General features: G+C 39.5%; 1 protein-coding gene across 4 annotated transcripts in view; it reads right to left on the bottom strand.

Moving 5' to 3' along the window:
- Positions 1-19,020, bottom strand: part of LRGUK (leucine rich repeats and guanylate kinase domain containing) — a 109,858-nt gene that overhangs the window by 27,074 nt on the left and 63,764 nt on the right. For 2 of the 4 annotated variants that reach the window (XM_087430880.1, XM_087430886.1), the window contains one exon: positions 7,871-17,305. In XM_087430880.1, coding sequence (XP_087287006.1) covers positions 15,084-17,305 — 2,222 coding nt within the window. In that variant the 3' untranslated portion in view covers positions 7,871-15,083. Of the gene's footprint in view, positions 1-3,847; positions 3,988-7,870; positions 17,306-19,020 lie in introns of those variants that run through there. The other 2 variants (XM_087430902.1, XM_004430835.3) reach the window with 2 other exon arrangements.

The following is a 19,020-nucleotide window of genomic DNA, read 5'->3' as shown; positions in this document are numbered from 1 at the left end:
AAGCTGTGGCAGCATCCCACATACAAAATAGAGGGAGATGGGCATGGATGTTAGCTCAGGGCTGATCTTCCTCACCAAAACAAAAATCATCTTTTAGTGTCATCCTAGAGATTAAATTACATGTCCTTGAATCATCAAAGTCTGAAAGTCTGATATTAATTATTATATTTACCCTCTTCCTGGATTTCAGATGTAAGAATTTTAGAACACTTTATCTTTCTTTATACCCTTCTTGACATTATAATTGTTGTATATTTTAATTTTATATACTTTAATTCTATGTATATTTAAGGAAAAGTCATTATTGTTCTATAGAGTCAATATACCTTTTGATGTATTCACATATTTACCCTTTCTCTTGCTCTTCATTCTTTCTTCTATGTCTGACCTTATGTCTTAGATAATTTTCATTCTGCCTAAAGAAAATTCTCTAGTGTTTCCTTTCATGTAGATTTTCTGTGACAAGTTGTCTGTTCTTTTGTCTGGAAATATCTTTATCTTCATTTCTGAAGGATATTTTCACTGGAACCAAAATTATATGTTGGTAATAATTTTCTTTTATTGCTTTAAAGATATTCTTTTGTCTTCTTGCTTCCATCATTTCTTTTGGAAAGTCATCTATCAGCCTAATTGTTACTCCTTTGAAAGTATATTTTTCATCTCTGACTGATCTTTGGATTTTTTTTTTTTTGTCTTGATTTTGAGTACAATATAATTTTAAAACTGTGTGTGTCTAAATTGGGTTCTCAAGATTTCGTGGCTTGATGACTTTTGTCAGGATTGTAAAGTTTCATCCATTATCTCTTCAAATCTTATGTTTTTTCTCTCCTGCCCTTTTAGGATTCAAAAACACATGTTAAATCTTCTCATTGTTTGCTTTATATCTCTTACCCTTTCATTGTATTTTCCATCTTTTTGTCTACAATCTATTTTTCTTACCAATTTTCTAGTCCACTAATTCTCTCTTAAGCTGTGTCTAATTGGATATTAATTTCAGTTACTGTTTTTTCCCCCAGGTTTTATAATTTCCATTTATTTTTTAATTATCTTTTTTTTTTTTTTTGCTGAAATTTCCAATTTTGTTTTGCATCTTGGAAATTGTAAGCACCATTATTTTAAAGTTTGGATTTGATAACATCAATACTTGGAGGTTTGAAAATGTGTGTTTGATACTGCCAAAATCTGAAGGCCCTGTAGGCCGACTTCTATTACCTGTTGAGTCTGTTACCTTTAGTTCATGTTTCCCATCTCCTTGTGTACCTGGTTATTTTTTAATGTGCACTAGACATTGTATTTCCAAAAATATCTATAGAAATTTTTTTCTGTCAGGGACCTAAGGACACTAGAAATCTGGGATCTTTTCAATGTAATTCCAAGGATGCGAGTATGTAACCTTTAACTGCAGTTCCTATGAAGTCCTGAATACTTTTTGTTCACCTTTGTTCAAAGTTGCAGCCCTTCAAGTATTAACCCAAAGCAAGTATGGTTCCTCAGGGCTTCCTCCTTGGTGGACCTCAGACTTCAATGCTATTGTCTTAGTCCCACAATACTGTCAAAAGCACCAAGTCAGCCCCTCAACCATGCCAATCTCAATTGGCAAAGGTCAACAGGGAAAAGTGGTCTCTGTTACCCAGCTCACCTCTCAGGATCATCCTCCCTCCCTAATTCCTGGCCAGATAATTTTCCACTCTTCTGTTTGCTTTCTAATACCTTCAGGTAGGTTTGGGGGTTTTTTTGGTCCAGGTCTTCTAGTTATACTCAGTAAGAAGGCTAGTCCAAATTGCCAAGTCTGCCTTTATTGGAAGTAGAAGTAGAAATTACTTTTCATAAATCTGAAGGTTCTTAATGTTAACAGGATGTTGATGATCCTCCAAAGGAGAGCTGCTGTTCTTGAACATAAAGAAGTACAGCTGAGGGCCTGAACCCCTTCTCCCTTCCCTGCCAACCATTATCATCTTAACAACAACTAACATTTGTTTTGTGGTCAATAATTTATAAAGAAATTTCATATGCATTTGATACAATAACTTTGTAAGGTAGGTATTATTAGCTCCACTTTATAGAAGAGGAAATGATATGTCATAGCAGATAAGTGACTTTTGTAATACCATCCAGTAGGTAGCAAGACTGTCCCATGAACTCCAAGTCAGTGCATTTCCTCTTAAGTCAAGGAGCCAATAACTAAATGTAGATAGAAGCAAGTATAGACTAGAAATACACACAGAACCAAACACACACATAAATATACACTTAGCCAACTAGTTATGACATGTGTATATGTGACTACCAAGGAATAAGACTGGTTTCCGTAAGATACTCAAAAAACCAGCCTCATTATTTTGTAACCACACCTTGACATACATATAGCTATAAACTATGCACCAGGAAAGAGTGGAATATTAGAATAGAGAGATTAGACTGAAAGACCTCATGTACACAGTGAGTTTGGGGTACGTTTGAGTGGAGAGGAAGAATGCAGTCTTCAATATAAGCACGAAGAGTGCTCCAGAGAAACAGAATCAAAAAAGCATTGACAATGGGAATTTCTACTCTGTCCATCACTGTCAAATGGCTGTCTTGATAGTTTCCAAAGGTAAATATAAACACACCAAATCTACAGAAAAGCAGAAAAATTTCTACTTTTTTTTTTTTTGGACAATTTAAGATACAGATTTTTGACAGAGGAAGTTGCAATTATTTTCTTCAATTCACTAAAAAGTTCCAAAAATACACAGAAATTTATGTTGAGAAAGTAAAATGAGGAAAATAACATCTTCTCCTATGGGTTGCACTATGTTTTCTAACATAACGTCATACCATCTCACTCAAGCTTCTGTTGTGATGATCTTAAACAGGTACATTGTTTATTTTGCAGCATTATAATAGCTATGCAAAATGTTAATAACCTATGAAATGTCCTAAAATTGTATAAATACTTAAAATTTCAAAATAGCATTGAATTCATAATCTTTAAAAGAAAATGAGGCACTAAAAATAATCTTAGGCAAATTCACCCCATATCTATAACAGCAGCAATTTAGTATTATATTTGCACTAATTTCTAAAGAGTGAATCTGTTGTATATACCACGGCCTGAGACTTTTTGTTGGAAGTAACCAGCCTGATTCTTCTGACCACTGCTGATGGTTCTGACTTTAGAAGGTGATCTGATTATTTGCTTAGAACTGGCTAGCCTTAAGGAAATACAACCAAGGAGTTAACACCTGAAACAGAAGTTCTGTCGCTTTTGTGGCAACTGTAATTGCAATGATTTAGGTCTCTTCATACTCCCAGAACCACATAAAAAGTATTACAAATGGAAAATGAACACAATCTAATTTGAAGGTAGTGCCAATTCTGAATTCAATACTCCTGCCCATACTGATTACTCCGAGTTCTCAGAGAACCGAGTTGGCACTAAGTTACATGATTGGTTAAATAGTGTTAAGTTATAACACCTGGACTCTTTGAGTGGCCTCACTGAAGGCTCAGTACAAGAATTTAAAATTATGTCCCAAAACAAAGTAAGTTTTCCCCTGAAATACATATTTTACAGCATTAATTCTATTGTAGTGCTTTTCTATTCTTGCTAAATAAAGAGTTGAGTGTCAAGAGTTTTGACTAGGAGTCTCGGGAAAAAGTACTCACAAAATCTACACTGAATATTCTATTTTTAGAACCTATGACTATTCTTAGAGGTGTAAAAAGAGGCAAAAAAAATTCGTCTTCAGCTGACACTAGCAAGAGAATAGTTTTGGGGAAACTTATTAACCTCAAAATATTAAATCCCCTTTTTGTCTGACACTGTAATGCTCATTTGTAGCTTTGCCCTTCTGTCCCTCCTTACCACTGGTGTTTTTTTGGCTGAAAGTTTGGCCCATAATTCCACAAAGTAGTTTCTGTCTGTAGAATCCAGGAAATCATACGAATGCGAAGTACTAAGCTTCGTAGGAGACTTTCCAAATTTCAGCTCAGGTGTCTTAATATCTGGTAGGGAAAAAACAAAGTTTAAAATAAAAGGCATAAAATAGGATAAGGGAACTTTCCGAAGTGAGAGAAATGTTGTACATCTAGATTTGCCCAACCATAACACACTGTATACTTAAAGTCTGTGCATTTCAACTTGAAAGTGAGATAAAAATATGTCTTAGAAAAAGATAATAATTAGTGTTGATAATAATGAAGTCAGCCCGCAGCACCTGGCAGACACATCCTGGGAGTACACTTAGTGCTCAGACAATACCGGCTGATGAATGGATTAAAGGAAGTAAAACTTGGCAAAAACAATGGTTTCTAGATAGTTAACTGAAAGTCATGCTCGTAATTACTTTCCCTTTGACAAAATTCTCTTAAAAGGCTAAAAAGAAAACAAAACATGCAATTCTAAGAAGAAACTTTAGAAAAGAATAGAATGGATGATGAGGTGACTGTTTAACAGAATTTATTCATAAATGTCTAACGTTTCCTTTAAAACATTAGAGTGTCTACTGTATGATCTCACTCATATGTGGAATATAAACCAACACATGGACAGAGAAAACTGGACTGTGGTTACCAGGGGCAGTGGGGGTGGGGGTGGGGGGTGGGGGGTGAGGGGTGGGCACAAGGGGTGAAGGGAGTCATATATATGGTGATGGACAAACAAAAATGTACAACCCAAAATTTCACAATGTTAGAAACCATTAAAACATCAATAAAAAAAAAAAAAAAACACATTAGAGTGTCTAGAGTCCTGGAATATAAAGAATCTAAATTTCTATCACTGCTCATCTATGGAGGGCCCAGGTGTAAATACCCTTGGATATTTAGGAGCATCAACACTTTCAGGAATATTGCTTTAAAAACGCTAAAACAAGTAATTTCCATATGTACCACCAGCCAATATGGCTGCCTGATGTGGGAAGCTATCCTTACTCAAAGACAAATAAATACAGGGTAATATATAACAGAAGTTTGTTTTGTTTTTAATACATAGCAAAGCAGAAACCAAGAAAGAAAAATTTCCAGGTGCCAGAAGTGATGTGAAGATTCCAAGTCAGAGCAGTGGGCATTGATGCCAAGAGGTCAGAGTGTGTCAGGGGCTGAGAGGGGAGGCCAGTCCCTGTGTGCTTACTGTACAAGACCTGGGCTCTTTGATAAGGCTAGAAGTTGGAAACGGAGTGTCTGGAAACCTCAGCCACAGACCTAAGGACTTTGCCTGGGCAGAGTCTCACCTGGACTGAAGGTGCAAACACCTGTGGGAAATCAGACCTCTAATCCTGTGCTGTGTGCTGGTATGCAATCTGGACTTGAACTTGCACCCAACTGTGTGGCAATTTCAAGTCAATAAAACAAGGTAAAAGCTGTTGCAGATGAATAACAGTATTTAATCATGGTAGGGAAATCTAAAACTCAGACCCTGGAGATGCAACAAATGGGCAAATCCACAGCCAAGGAATTCCAGGTGATAGAGCAATTTAAAAAGGAACATTAAAGTAACTATGTTTTTAACAGTCACAGAGACAACTGTATGTGGAAACATTCTTTGTTAAATCTTCGTGACAGAAAGCCATGTAACCCATATTCGTCGAGCATCTACCATGTGCCAGACAGTGCTCTAGGTGTCAGGGATACAGTAGTAAATAAAAAGTCCTTGACCTGTGGGGATTACATTCTAATGTTGGAGACAAACAACACATCAGATAATGTCAGGAAGTGATAAGTGCGGTGAAGGATCGGGAAGCCGGGTAAGGGGATAGCGTGAGATGGCATGATGGTCAAAGGAAGTCCTCTCTAAGGTGGTGACATCTGGACAGTGATCTGAAGTCATGAAGAAGAAAGGCATTCAAATATCTGGAGCGAAAGCATATTAGGCAGAGAGAGTGGCTTTGTGGCTTTGAGATCCTTTATGAGGATCCAGGAGCATGCTTAACACAACTGAATTACAGTAAAGGATTCAGCAAGGCTGAAGCAAGGGAAAAAAAATGAGATGGACGGGATGAACCTTGTGCTCATTTTTTTAAAAAACACTTGTCCTCTTGATGGGATACCAAGAAGAGAGCATTGTGAAAAAGACCAGATGAATCTGAAAAAGTTAAGATAAAATTTAAAGAAATAGAAGCTATATTCATTGAAATAATTCCCATAGAAATGATCCTGTATATATAAAACCTTCGAAATATAGCATTTGTGTCAGAGTTCCTTTTTCTCCTTTCTGAGACATAAGCCGTTTGTACTGTGGTGTAAACAAGCCCAGTTCAATCTCACGATACAATGCAGCTGTAATTCCAACAATGTAATGTCTTAATGATTTCTCAGCAACAAAATATGCTGGATAAAGATAATGTGTTTAGATTACCATTAAACTACATTGTAATGCCACCACTTTAATGACTTGGACTCCTATAATAAAGAGTTTCATACAGTTCTTAATATAGTTTCTAATGTTTTAATACATCAATGGACAAGAGATCCTACTTCTCAATTAAAAAAAAAAAACATAATTACCAATGTTATAATACCCTGCAATAAAGTATCGTAATGTGATCTTATTCAAAGTATCTAAATTAAAGTCAACCTTGAGGCAACATTAAAAAATATATATAAATTACTTTACAGTCCACAAAAAGTACGAAGTTCTTCAGTATATAGGCTACTTAAATTTATTTAAACACAAATGAAACATAAATGAATTTAATGATGCATGACGGATTTTAAAGTTATTTTCTGGATTAGTATCATTACCCAATGCAGGAAAATATAAATGAAATATGTGGAACAATGGGAACTACACCTCAAATTAATTCTAAAAACCTTAGAGCTTTTACTTCAACTTATATCCCTTTGCAGTCAAGTGAATTAAAGTAATATTTGTATAAAACATTTTAAAAGAATGAGCATAGAATCCAACCTAAATAAAAATGCAGTAGAGGCCATGTCCCTAAGAATTTGTATGGGGTCAGCCAGGTGGCGTTAGCAGTTAAGTTCACATGCTCCGCTTCGGCGGCCCAGGGTTCACAGGTTCAGATCCCAGGGGCAGACCTATGCACCGCTTATCAAGCCATGCTGTGGAGGCGTCCCACATTTAAAATAGAGGAAGATGGGCACAGATGTTAGCTCAGGGCCAATCTTCCTCAGCAACAAGAGGAGGATTGGCAACAGATGTTAGCTCAGGGCTAATCTTCCTCACCAAAAAAAAAACCCAAAACACTGAGAAAAAAAGACACAAAAACATTTGCATGTATATTAAATATCATATCATCACACAGACTAAACGGGGCCTTTTACTATATAAAAGAAAGGAGGAAATAAAAGATGTGGATGGTCTGATATTACAGGCACATAGCCATGTCGATAAATAGTAATAAAATTAGAATTCGGGGGTCAGATTGTGAAAATTTTGAAAAACAAAAATCCCTAGATCAATAACCAATTTTTCTACATTAATAAGGTTACTTGTATAGCAAAGTCACTAAGTCCCTCTCCTATCCAAAAATATGAGACTGAACACTTCTAAATATAAATTTTTTAACATTTAAATAAAATCTTGCAAAAAAAATGAATCAGCACTAGAGTTTGTCTCTCCTTAAAAACACTTGGAAATGTATGACTGGGAAATAGGCTTTAATTTTCAGACAAAAGTCCTCAGATAGCCAGCCGGTTTCAGAATCGTTTATTGTTTTCCCACTCAAATTGAGCTTTAAAAGAAAATGTTTATTTAGGTAATAGTGAGGGTTTTTTAACTAACAAAAAGAATTTACACCTACCATGATTAAATATATATATATATATATAAAATGTAAATACCTATAAAATCCCTGTACAAGTCTCAATACTGAAATATGTAACCAGTAAAAGGGCCCAAAACAAATTAAAGCACAATAATCTGCTATATGATTTAAAATATTTATTTTTAATCGGATAGTTACATAATCTGCAGTGGAAAATTAAGGGAAAATCTCTGTTCATATCACAAAACTGAGGGTGCCAAAAGAAGCTATTTTTCCAGGACAGAATTAAATCTTAAAAGTCTTATCTATCTGTGCTTCTAAGAAAGGAATAATAGCAACTAGAAAGATAATCATTTTACATAGTATCTGTAATAATTTCCCATAGCAAAATAAGCTTTTATAGTAGAAAGTTACCATATAAGTCCAAGGAACCATGGTAATAATATTCATGTTATAGATGGTAAAATGAATACACTTACTAAACTATTCTAGCAGGAAAGTGCTACATTCTTGAGCATCCAGTCAATGGAGACTTAGAGAACAGATTCTACATTGAGACAAAGGAAAGCACATAAAGGTGTATTCTCACACAGAGAGAATGAGGTACAAAAAATATTTCTTTCCATTGAACTACATATTTTGAAATGTCTTCAATCGAGTTGAACTAATGGGCTTAATATTTGGGCACTGTAACCAGAATGTCCTAATTAAAACATATAACAACAGTGCCCTGAATTTCATTTTCTTGAAATGGATGAGTTTATCATGAAGTAGTTCATTGACACTTTGAAGGAGATAGGATATAGGGCGGGTAAAATTCAAGAGTGCAAACTTGATACATAAGATCTGCACGTGTATAGAATTTGGGAGATGGAAAGGAGAAGAAAAGGGTAGCAATGATCGACAGGAAATAGGATAGAAACCTTCAGGGAGCTTGAATACACACTAAAGGTTTCCTCTTCTCTGAGCAATACATTTGATAACTAAATTTTTGATGTGATTTCCACCCAACTCTACACCCCCACCTCTGGTAAGTGTGGTCTCTGCTTACGAAGGGCTCATCGTTGAGAACAACTTTTCAACAATGTTGTTTCATTGGTCACTTCCTCTAGCAAAGACATTTTTTGTCTTTCTTCACTTTGCTTTTCTGTCTTTGTCCTTGGAAGCTGAGGGTCTTTAGATCTGGTAGCTTGTAGAAGCCAGTCTTTCTCTCAACCCGTCACAAAGAGAAGACAAATGCCCACTACCTAGTAGTTTACTCCTGAGTCAAGTAACTTGACAGCGTTTACCACCTAACCAATCTGAAACACAGAATATAAATGCCTTTAATTTTATCAACATTGAAATGATAACAGTAAAAATAATACGTAACATTTATTGAGCATGTGCCATGTGCCAGGTGCTATTACACATCTTTAACTGTGTATCACAAGTAAATTGCATAAGAATCTCAGAACTCATGTTTCCCCACTCACTTGTCCAAGTTATAAGGCTGCCTGCGAACCAAGAAAGAATCTCTTGATCTCTGTAATATTTTGCTGAACCACAATTTCTTTCCAATATTATTCTAATTCTGTTTAAGCCCCTTAATTCAACCAAGGTTATCAACGTTTTTAAAAGGATTTTCAGAGAAGGCCATTCCATTTGCCAAATATTTCCACCTAGTTTGAACAGTGTTATCCTATTCCAATTAATAGCAAAATGCTATTTTTAAAAATGTTTTTCCTGCTTACAGACACTTGCATGAGCACTTACTCTTTCTGGGTGTTTTTCAATATATTAACTCATTTATAATCTTCACAATAAGCTTGAAATGGGTACTATTATTATCTCCATTTTATGCATGAGAAGTTTGTAACTTGCCCAAGATCACACACCTAGATGGTACTGGACCTGGAATTTCCTATGATTATTTTGACTTTTAATGTGATTTGAAATCATGAATTTGTAAGGTTACAATCTTTTAAAAAGGATTTTTAGCTTTTGCTAATCATGACTGCACTCATAATCACCTTTAAGATTAAATATTTACTCTTCTAACATGTATCTATCATCAACACAAAGAAACAGTTAGGCTCCTGTTGCCCTCTACTCTGAATGCCTGGTCAATAAAGAAAAGTGATTTATAAAATTGTCTCTCAAATTGAACTAAGCAATTAATTAAGTTCATTTATGAACATCCTGTGCTAGACACTGTATAAATAGTGCAATTATCTGAAGTGGAATTTGGAGGATCTTTTATGGTAACGACGATTTTCAGTGTTGTCATGGAGCAAAAGGAAAGGGAATCAGCAAAGTACTTGGTGGTGAAAACACTACTGATCAAGATTGTTTTGAAGTCAGTTTTTTTAGCTTTACAAAAGAACTTATTACCATGCATATGAATTTTGGTTATATTTTATCCGGAGCCCTAACATTGACAAAGAGCATAACTACCAATACACTGGATCCTTGCCATTGTCCCAGAAAAGAATTCAGCATAAATCATGCCAACCCATCTCACCCCCCTTGAAAGTAACCAGAGCAGGGAAGCATCTGGTCAACAGGCCTCTAAGAACAGCACCATAGCGAAGCTCAAGAGCACTCAGTGCAGGGTTTTTCAAACTGCAGGCTGCGAACTAAACTGTGAAATCAATTAATAGGTCACAACCAACATTTAAAAAAAATTAAGATTGAGTAGAATAGAAAAGATCAGAGTGGATCACCATAGTGAAAGTGTTTTATGATACTTCTGTTTCCTATGTGTGTCTGTGTGTAGGTCATAATATTGTAAAATGTATTCCTAGTTATGGATCTTGGACCAAAATGTTTGAAAGCCACTGATCTAAAGACTAGTAACTGTGTGCAATTTTCTAGTATTAAGCACTATATTTAAAAAAACAGACTGCTGGATTCTTCACAGCCAGCAAGTAGAGCCAGCTGTCGTCAATGAATCATAGGTCATAAGGGGAACCTTAAATTTCCTCCAGTTCAACTAATCACCCAACATATGTAGACCTTCTGTAAGATTCCCATCACAGAGCACCTAAGTTCTGGAAAAATCCTGTCTGTTCCTCTGTAAATGACTTCTAACACTTAGAAAGTTCTTCATTATGTCAAATCAAAATAGAATATATGGTTGCTGCTTTCACAAGACAGCTTTTCATGTATGTGAATTTAATTTTACATAACTTTTCCTGAATAAACACAGGTTCATTGTAGAAAATTCAGAAAAAACTAAAAAGCATAAATGAGAAAACAGAAATTACCTATAATCTAACAACCCAGAGCTAACAACTGGAACCATACTGGTTATACCTCCTCAACCTGCCTTCTCCTTAATATATAACAAATATATTTTTCTTCCATATTTTTCTACAACATGACTATAATAGCCACATGGAATTCTAGCACCTGCCTGTACCATACATAACCTTTTTTCCATAACTTATTTTTAAAATCCCATTAGGTGGCTAGATTATTTCCAGATTTTATTATAAAGACATTAATATGAACATCTTGTACATAAATTATTTCCTGATGATAATTCTTGAATTAGAATTACTGTGTTAAAAATATGCAAAATGTTAAGGCTTTGCCAGATATTTGTAAAACTGTCCCCAGAAAAGTTCTGCCAATTTACTTTCTCACTGATGACACAGAAAGTGCATTAGTCCTTAGCCTCACCAAGAACAGGCATTAATTTGTTTTCCATCTTTGCCAGTTTGGTATCCCAAACAGTCTATTCTGTTTTAACTTATAGTGAGGTTAAATACTTTTTGATGTATTTATTGGCCATTTTTATTTCCTCTTTTGTGAATTACCCAATCACATCCTTTGTCAAATTATCTTTTGAGGCTTGAAAATAATTGATTTGGATCTTTAAATATTTGAAGAAGGCTCTTACGCCCAGTGGAACTATCATCTTTGTTGATTTGAACACTAGGTGCCAGACTTCTGTTCAAAAGCTGAAGATTGTATTAGCTAATAGAGTGAATAAAGTCCACACTGGGTTCTTTTTTTTCCCATAAAGATCACTTCACTGAGAAACAAAGCAAATGGAAGTGATATGAACTTTGTTTGTAAATGCAGAAGAAAAATGACAATTTTTAAATATTTATATTCTCCAATTAAAAAGCAGCAATTTCCCTCATACCAAGAAAATCAGTAATAGCAGTAAAAACCTCTCTCACCAGAGAGGAGTTGATTATCTTTTCTACTACTTTCCTGGGACCACAAACAAAACATTGTCCAGTTGTACTCAATCTGAGACATTTATACCACCAAAACAAAAACACAAACACAAACCAAAACCTTATACCATCATAGATCCCAGAGAAGGGAGCTAGAGCTTCCCGCAAGTCAAATGAAGGGAAATTTGGCTTCTCACTTCCTATGTGAACGCTAATGAAAATGCACCCCCAAATGCCTTAAGGAGCCTCAGAAGGAGTTGCTCAAGGAGGAAACCAAGGAAATTTCTGAAGTTCTTACCTAACTGAATGATGGCACCTCTAAAATGCCCCATACACAGCTCATAAAAAATCGGTGGTTATCCTTATTTTCTTCCTCTCTGTCACAATCTGCCTCTCCCCTGCTTCCAATCCAAATATTTCTTGAATCTGTCCATTCCTGCCACAGTGTCTTATTTCAGACCCTTATCTTGTCAGGATTAATGCAATAGTTTCCCATCCACTCTTCTCGGTTCCTTTATTGCCTCCTTAAATTTATCCTCTATACCAACTCTAGACAGATGCTTCTAAGATAAAAAATTGATCATCCAATGGCTCCCCACTGTTAGAAGATCAAGTTTCCAAGTTCGTTAGCATAACACAAAAGGCCCTTTGGATCCCCGTATACCTACAGCTTTCCTGACATTTGGGTCCTTAGAAGATGCTATGCCTGCTCTTGCCCTCCATGGTTAGGCATATGCTCTTCTAAGAAAACTCCCCCTCTCTCCCATCAGTCTGCTGACTAATCCTGCAACCTTGATGACTTAGCTGAAGGATGACCTTCCCTTGAAAACATTTTCTGACCCAATTCTCACACCCCCGGCTGAACTCAGTGCCCTTCCTTGGTATTTTTATTACATTCCAGAAAAGTTAACAAATGGGTTTTCCCGTCTATTTGATGCTAAACCTAGCCTGGCATGCTATGGGGCCCCCAATTGTCCTAATCACATGGTGGTGTGATGAACCCTCTCATCTGTCTCCCTTGATAAAAGAGAGCTCCTCGAAGTGGCCTCATCATCTCACTATGTCTGGCAACTATCATAGTCTGGCACATAGGAAGTGCTCAATTAATGCTTGTTGGATGACTGAAGTACCTAAATAAAACTAAATTATGATATGTTAAAAATTCACCTTATTGGGGCCAGCCCAGTGGTGCAAGCGGTTGGGTGCATGCGCTCCCCTGCGGCGGCCCAGGGTTCACCGGTTCAGATCCCGGGCACGCACTGAAGCACAGCTTGTCAAGCCATGCTGTGGCGGCATCCCATATAAAGTGGAGGAAGATGGGCATGGATGTTAGTCCAGGGCCAGTCTTCCTCAGCAAAAGAAAAAAGAGGAGGACTGGAGTGGAGGAAGATGGGCATGGATGTTAGTCCAGGGCCGATCTTCCTCACAAAAAAAAAAAAAATTCACCTTATTACATTCATCTTAGCCAAAACAGATAAGTCAGAGGGTAATTACTAGTATAACATAGGCTCTTCATTTTACAAGAGGATTCCTGCATCCCAGATCTTTAAAATATCAATTTCCTCTACGGCACTTGAAATAACATTTGACATACAAACAATTTTGTGGACACATACCTTTTGTATATGATAAAACACATTTATACAGGCATTTGGCTTCAATTTTTTATATTTTTTAAATACAGGATGCCAAACACAGCTTAGCATGCTGCCATATACAGAGATGCACTCAATAAATATCATAACTTTCTGAGTCAAATCTTGGATTGGTTGCTTTGCTCTTTTCTGGGAATGCAGCCCCCACCCCACACTCTAGGAGTGGGCCCAGTGGGTAGGTATATGTGACCCTGCCCCCGGCCAGAGTAGATTGGTTTAAGACTGAGCACTTAACCCAAGCCAGGCCAGTGTCTTTCCCCAAATTTTTGTCTTAGGATCAAGGAACACATGAGTTAATCCCTTTCTAGTAGTGGGAGCTGCCAGATGTAAAACCAGATGTAAAACTTGAGAGGTCTTAGTCACCATGTTCCCTGCCATGTGCAGAAACTGATATAGTTATTTTTAGCAAAGAGAATGAAGCCAACATGGAGAAAGAAACAGATGAGAAATGATGAGAGTCCTGGAGATGATGAGAGTCCTGGAGATGACAAGAGTCCAGGAGATGACAAGAGTCCAGGAGATGACGAGTCCAGAAGATGACGAGAATACTGGAGATGAAGGAGGTCCAGGTTATGTTCAATAACTGGTCCCCAATCTCTCTGAGGCTCTGCCTCACCTCTGCCCTCCCCACAGTTTAGCTGTGTGAGATATTCCACTTCCTCCTAATAGATTCACATAAGCTGGCTCAGGCTGGACTCCTATCACTTCTCAGGAAAAGAATCCTGACGGTACAAATAGATAAAAGCAAAACTGATTCACCTGAACTTTCTCCCCACTAATTCTTTTAACAGATTCAACCAGATGGTTTGGCATAATGAAGGCATGGGCTAATTTACATGAGGTTCCTATTCAGAGAGAGAAGGAATGTATTCATTTTGAAATATATTTAAAACAAATGTAAGTTTCAGGCAATATACACCAACACAAATCTGAAGTGTTTGATCACCGTGTCATGCACATAAAGAACTTGTCTTCTTCCTGTCAGAAGATTCCCACAAATTGACTGTTGGTTTGGAATCTCTGTGGGAGAGAACAAGACCCAGAAACTGCAAAGGCTTCCTTTCTCAGAGTTCTTTTTGCTTCTGGACCCCTCCATAATGCAAGAGGCATGAGAGAACTTTCTAATCTAGAAGTGAATTTTTCTAATGAATAGAACAAAACTTAATGGTACTGCTTCAGCCAGATTTGGAACTCATGGTGGAATTCATACAAGTCTGGACACAAAGACTCCTTGACAATGCCAACCTTTAAGATGGGCTCTATCGTTGGCAGAGGGAGAACTACCTGCTGGCGTATCCCACTACAGGGGTTGTTCTTCCAGGCTGCAACGGAAAGACACAAAAGAGGTGCAGAAGTGCAAAGACTGGCTGTCTTCTAAGAATGCAATGGCTAGACAGCGCTGGCGGGCCCCTCCACCTGTGCTGACTTGGAGTTGCAGAGTGAAGCTGACGTATAGACTCATAGAACCCTGGCCACAGCATTCCATTCTGTGACAGCACTGCTTCAGGGGGCACAGACGTTAATGACCTGGTGGCCCCAGGGATGGCTTAAACCTTGGTGCTCTGACTGCCCCTAGCTCGCAGTCTTCCTTTCCAGGTGCCCTGATCCTCATTAGACACTTGATTCTGGGGTGTGGCAGAACTTTTGTCCTGTGGTACTCCCCCATGCTTTTGGGTGTGTTTCTCTTTGGTTTGCTGCCTGGAAGCTTTGTCCCTTTGGACAGAGCTCTCTCTGGTCTGACTGGTCCCTTTATGGGCTTGTGTCTCTTTGACAGGCTGCTGGGTAGGGGCCACGCCATCCTGCTCTGGGGGATCCAAAGCAGTCTTATTCTTCTGAGACCTTCCCCTTTTGTGAACCTGTTCTCCTCTCCTTGGATGCTCCCCGGGAGCAGACCCGTCCACTACTGACTCTGCAGAGGCCTTTTCACTCTCGAGAGGTCTCCTGTGCGGGGGTTGACCCTCTTGAGTTGGTTGATCACCACTGAGGGTAGTTTTAATTTCTTGAGATAATCCTCCAGAATTCTCTGTTTTCAAAGATGGTCCTTTTTTGGACAGAGCTACCTTCTGAACCAGGTCATTTGAGGGAGGCTTGGTATGGGTCTTTTTTCTGGAATAATGTACATTTTCCCTTTTCTCTTCCTGTAATTGGGGATCTTCAGGCAATGGTTCAGCGTGGGGTGGCTCAGGAACTTCTGGTGTAGGGACTTTTCTTCTCTGGTTCCCCTCAGGGCTCTGAGGAGGGCTGGGGTTAGGGTGGTCAGGTACCTGTGAGGCAGTCGGCCTACTCTGGGATTCTGGTTGCAAGGCCGTCTGACGGCTTCCAGGCGGCGCCTTTTTCAGAGGTGCTGGTCCTTTAGCTGTCTCTCTTTGAGAAGGGAGTTTTTTTTTTCTAGCTCCCATCTGCGGCACTGGCTCTTGGTTTTGGGGTGAGACCTGCAGATCTGGAATCTTCTCACTAGAGGAGCAGCCGGCTTTTAGAGCTTGCCTTTCCTTTGCAGGCCTCGAATCATGACCAGCCCCCGTGTTCTCAGGCAGCTGCTGTTTTGCAAAGGGAGTGGGAATGCGAGGGAGCCTAACCACCTGGGCCTCCTCTTCCTGGGGTGGATCAGGGGCGGGTTGTGGTGCGTGCTCCTGGACAGGCGGACTGATATGAGGGAGCTTCACCTCCCTGGCTTTCTCTTCCTGGACTTGCTGAGGACTGCAGTCCAGATGGGAGCTCAGATTCTGTGGTGGTTTGGAATGGGGAGGGCTGATGGGAGGAAGTTTACTGGGATCTCCTTCCTGAGCTGGCAGAGGCCTGGGAGAGGGAGTCATGGTTTGATCTGAGGCTGTTCCTAAAGCCTCCTCCCTGCTAGGGGAGAGGAGTTTGGGTGTGGGCCTCCTACTCTGCAGGGGAGCGAGGACCCGAGGCTGGGGCAGCCTGGTGGGAGCCAGCCGGCTTCTGGGAAGCAAAGTCATTGGGTCTTCTTTGTTCTGGGTCTGTTTGGTATTTGTTGAGTCTTGGTGTTGTGGCAATTCTGGGTAAGGAGTGCTAACTCGGACAACTTCTTCTTTGGAGGCTCCCACCTCCAGAGGTTGTTGAGAATCTCCCAGCGATGGTCCAAGCGCCTTGGCCCCATCAGGGAGAGGAGGATCTCTTAGAGGATCATGATGGGAACTGTTGGGTGGCAGATTGGCTGACTCAGTTTCCTCATCCTGGGCTCTCTGGGGGCTGAGGGATGCTGGGCAAGGCCCCTGTGGAGGTTCAGATGGGGTTACCTTGGCCTCCCCCGATTCCTCATCTTGGTCTGGCTGAGGGCTGTGGGCTGGAGGTGGGTCAGAGTGCTGAGGAGGCCCTTGGGAAGGAGTGGCGGGAGGCTGCCCTACTTCACCTGCTTTTACTTCAGGTGTCCGGGCTTCATTTTCAGGGAGATTTGTGGTTATTATTTTTGAAGAAAGATCTGATTCTTGAGCATCCCCTTCCTTCTGGTTCGGGGATAGGTCTTGGGCCTGCTGGGGAATACCAAGCACTGATGAGCTGGGCTGTGGAAGAGGCTCAGCATTGACCTGGCTATTGGGAGAAAGCTCTTTTTGATGGGTTGCTCCCTCCTGAGCCACCTCTTGGTTCTGGGAGGGAGCTAGGTTCTGGTTTTCAGAGATCTTTGCATGAATCTGCATTCTGGAGAGATGCTCTGTTATCTGGCCATCTGCCTGCAGTTTTGCCAAGCGCCTTGGGGATGGAACCAGGTGTGCTGGTACTCCAGAGGGAGTATTCTTGCTAGGGGGAGCTCCTGCTTTGATATAAAAAGAAATTAGCTAAAAACATCTTAACAAATACAACTATGTAACTTTAGAAATTAATCACAAAAAATATCTTTCCCTTTTTTGATGCACACAGGCACTTAAGAATAAAATTACACATATAGCAGAATTTAACTGTCCCTTCTCCTTGGAGATACGAAGTGCCTAGAATTCTCTTATTTAGTGGAACTTAGGACAATTTTAGTCAACTGAAAACATGAACTTTAATGAATAAACACAAAGAGGCTTATGCACAGAAGCAAAAATTATTTCCAGGTCTGAGAGTGGCACGAAAATTTTCTAAGCAAACGAGATTTCAAATTTTCACCACCTTAGAGGTCTATGCTGCTTTTCATGGTAGAAACTAGAAGATGGACATCTGAGCCAGATGAAGTCCTATTTGTTTCCTTGTTTAATGGCAGTCCTCTGTGAGGAGCTGTGAGCTCTGTGAGGAGTCATGTCAGTTTACCAATACCTGGCAAGGTGCATGGAGCACAGCAGGCACTCAATAGATAGGTGATGAAGAAGGAAGGAAAGAACAGATTTGGTGGAATCATAAGACATCATGGCTCAGAGAAGCTGCTCCTGAAACTCCACGATCCAAGCTGCTATTCCCACCCCCACCCCTAGGGCTACCCTTTTCCCTCCAATTCTACCCTGGCTTCAAAAATGGCTCTCAGAGGCCACCAGCAAGGTTGACGTTGCAAATGGGGATTCCTTCCTTCAATCACCACGGGAGCAAGTTCTCAGAGTGACGTGTCTCTGGTCTCACGAGTGTCTCGTGAGTGTCTCTGGCCTCACGGACACAATCACCCCAGCAGGTACCTGTTTATGATAGAAGCCCTGATATACTCAGGTAGCCCAAATATCATCTTAACTCAGGCCTAAGGACATGGCTCTGAAATGCTAGTGGTCAGAGGCTCACAGCAGTTCTTCAAGGAACAGCCTTGAAGAAACTAGTCTCAGTTCACTTAGGGGGAGACCTGATACCCAGAGACTCCAAACCAAATTAGACCTCGGAAGTGATCCCGGAGTGGTCCATCCCCAGAAGCAAACCAGGCTCCTGGCCACCTCTCTCCCCACAAAGCGGGATGAGCTTGGAATACTCCAGCTTCTCATTGAACCTCCTCGTTTGGACATGTACCCTGTGCATCCAGGCAATCCAGATGTCTCTAAGGAGGGGGAGGGGAAAAGTGAGGACAAGGAAAAGCTTGTCTCTTGGTGGGGTTTCTGAGGGGATGCCCTGTTCATCATTCTTATCTCCCTAGTTTAAAACAGTTATAAATTATGAATTTAGTCCAGAAACAAGGTTAAAATAAAATAAGAACAGTGAAAATATCTAGAATAGGTAAATTCATAGAGACAAAAAGTAGATAAGAGGTTACTGGGGGATGGGGGAAGTTATTGTTTAAGGGGTATAGAGTTTCCGTTTGGGGTGATGAGAATTTTCGGAAATAGGTATTGGTGATGGTTACACAACATTGTGAATGCAATTAATGCCATTAAATTGTACACTTAAAACAGCAAATTTTTTTTTTTTGTGAGGAAGATCAGCCCTGAGCTAACATCTATTGCCAATCCTCTTCCTTTTTTTTTCCCCAAAGCCCCAGTAGATAGTTGTATGTCACAGCTGCACATCCTTCTAGTTGCTGTATGTGGGACGCGGCCTCAGCATGGCCGGACAAGCGGTGCATCAGTGTGCACC

Source organism: Ceratotherium simum, chromosome 1, assembly GCF_057802395.1.
Source record: "Ceratotherium simum simum isolate JZ-2026a chromosome 1, ASM5780239v1, whole genome shotgun sequence".
Classification (NCBI taxonomy): Eukaryota; Metazoa; Chordata; class Mammalia; order Perissodactyla; family Rhinocerotidae; genus Ceratotherium; species Ceratotherium simum.
Note: the sequence above shows the minus strand (reverse complement) of the source record. Positions and strands in the feature narration are given on the sequence as shown.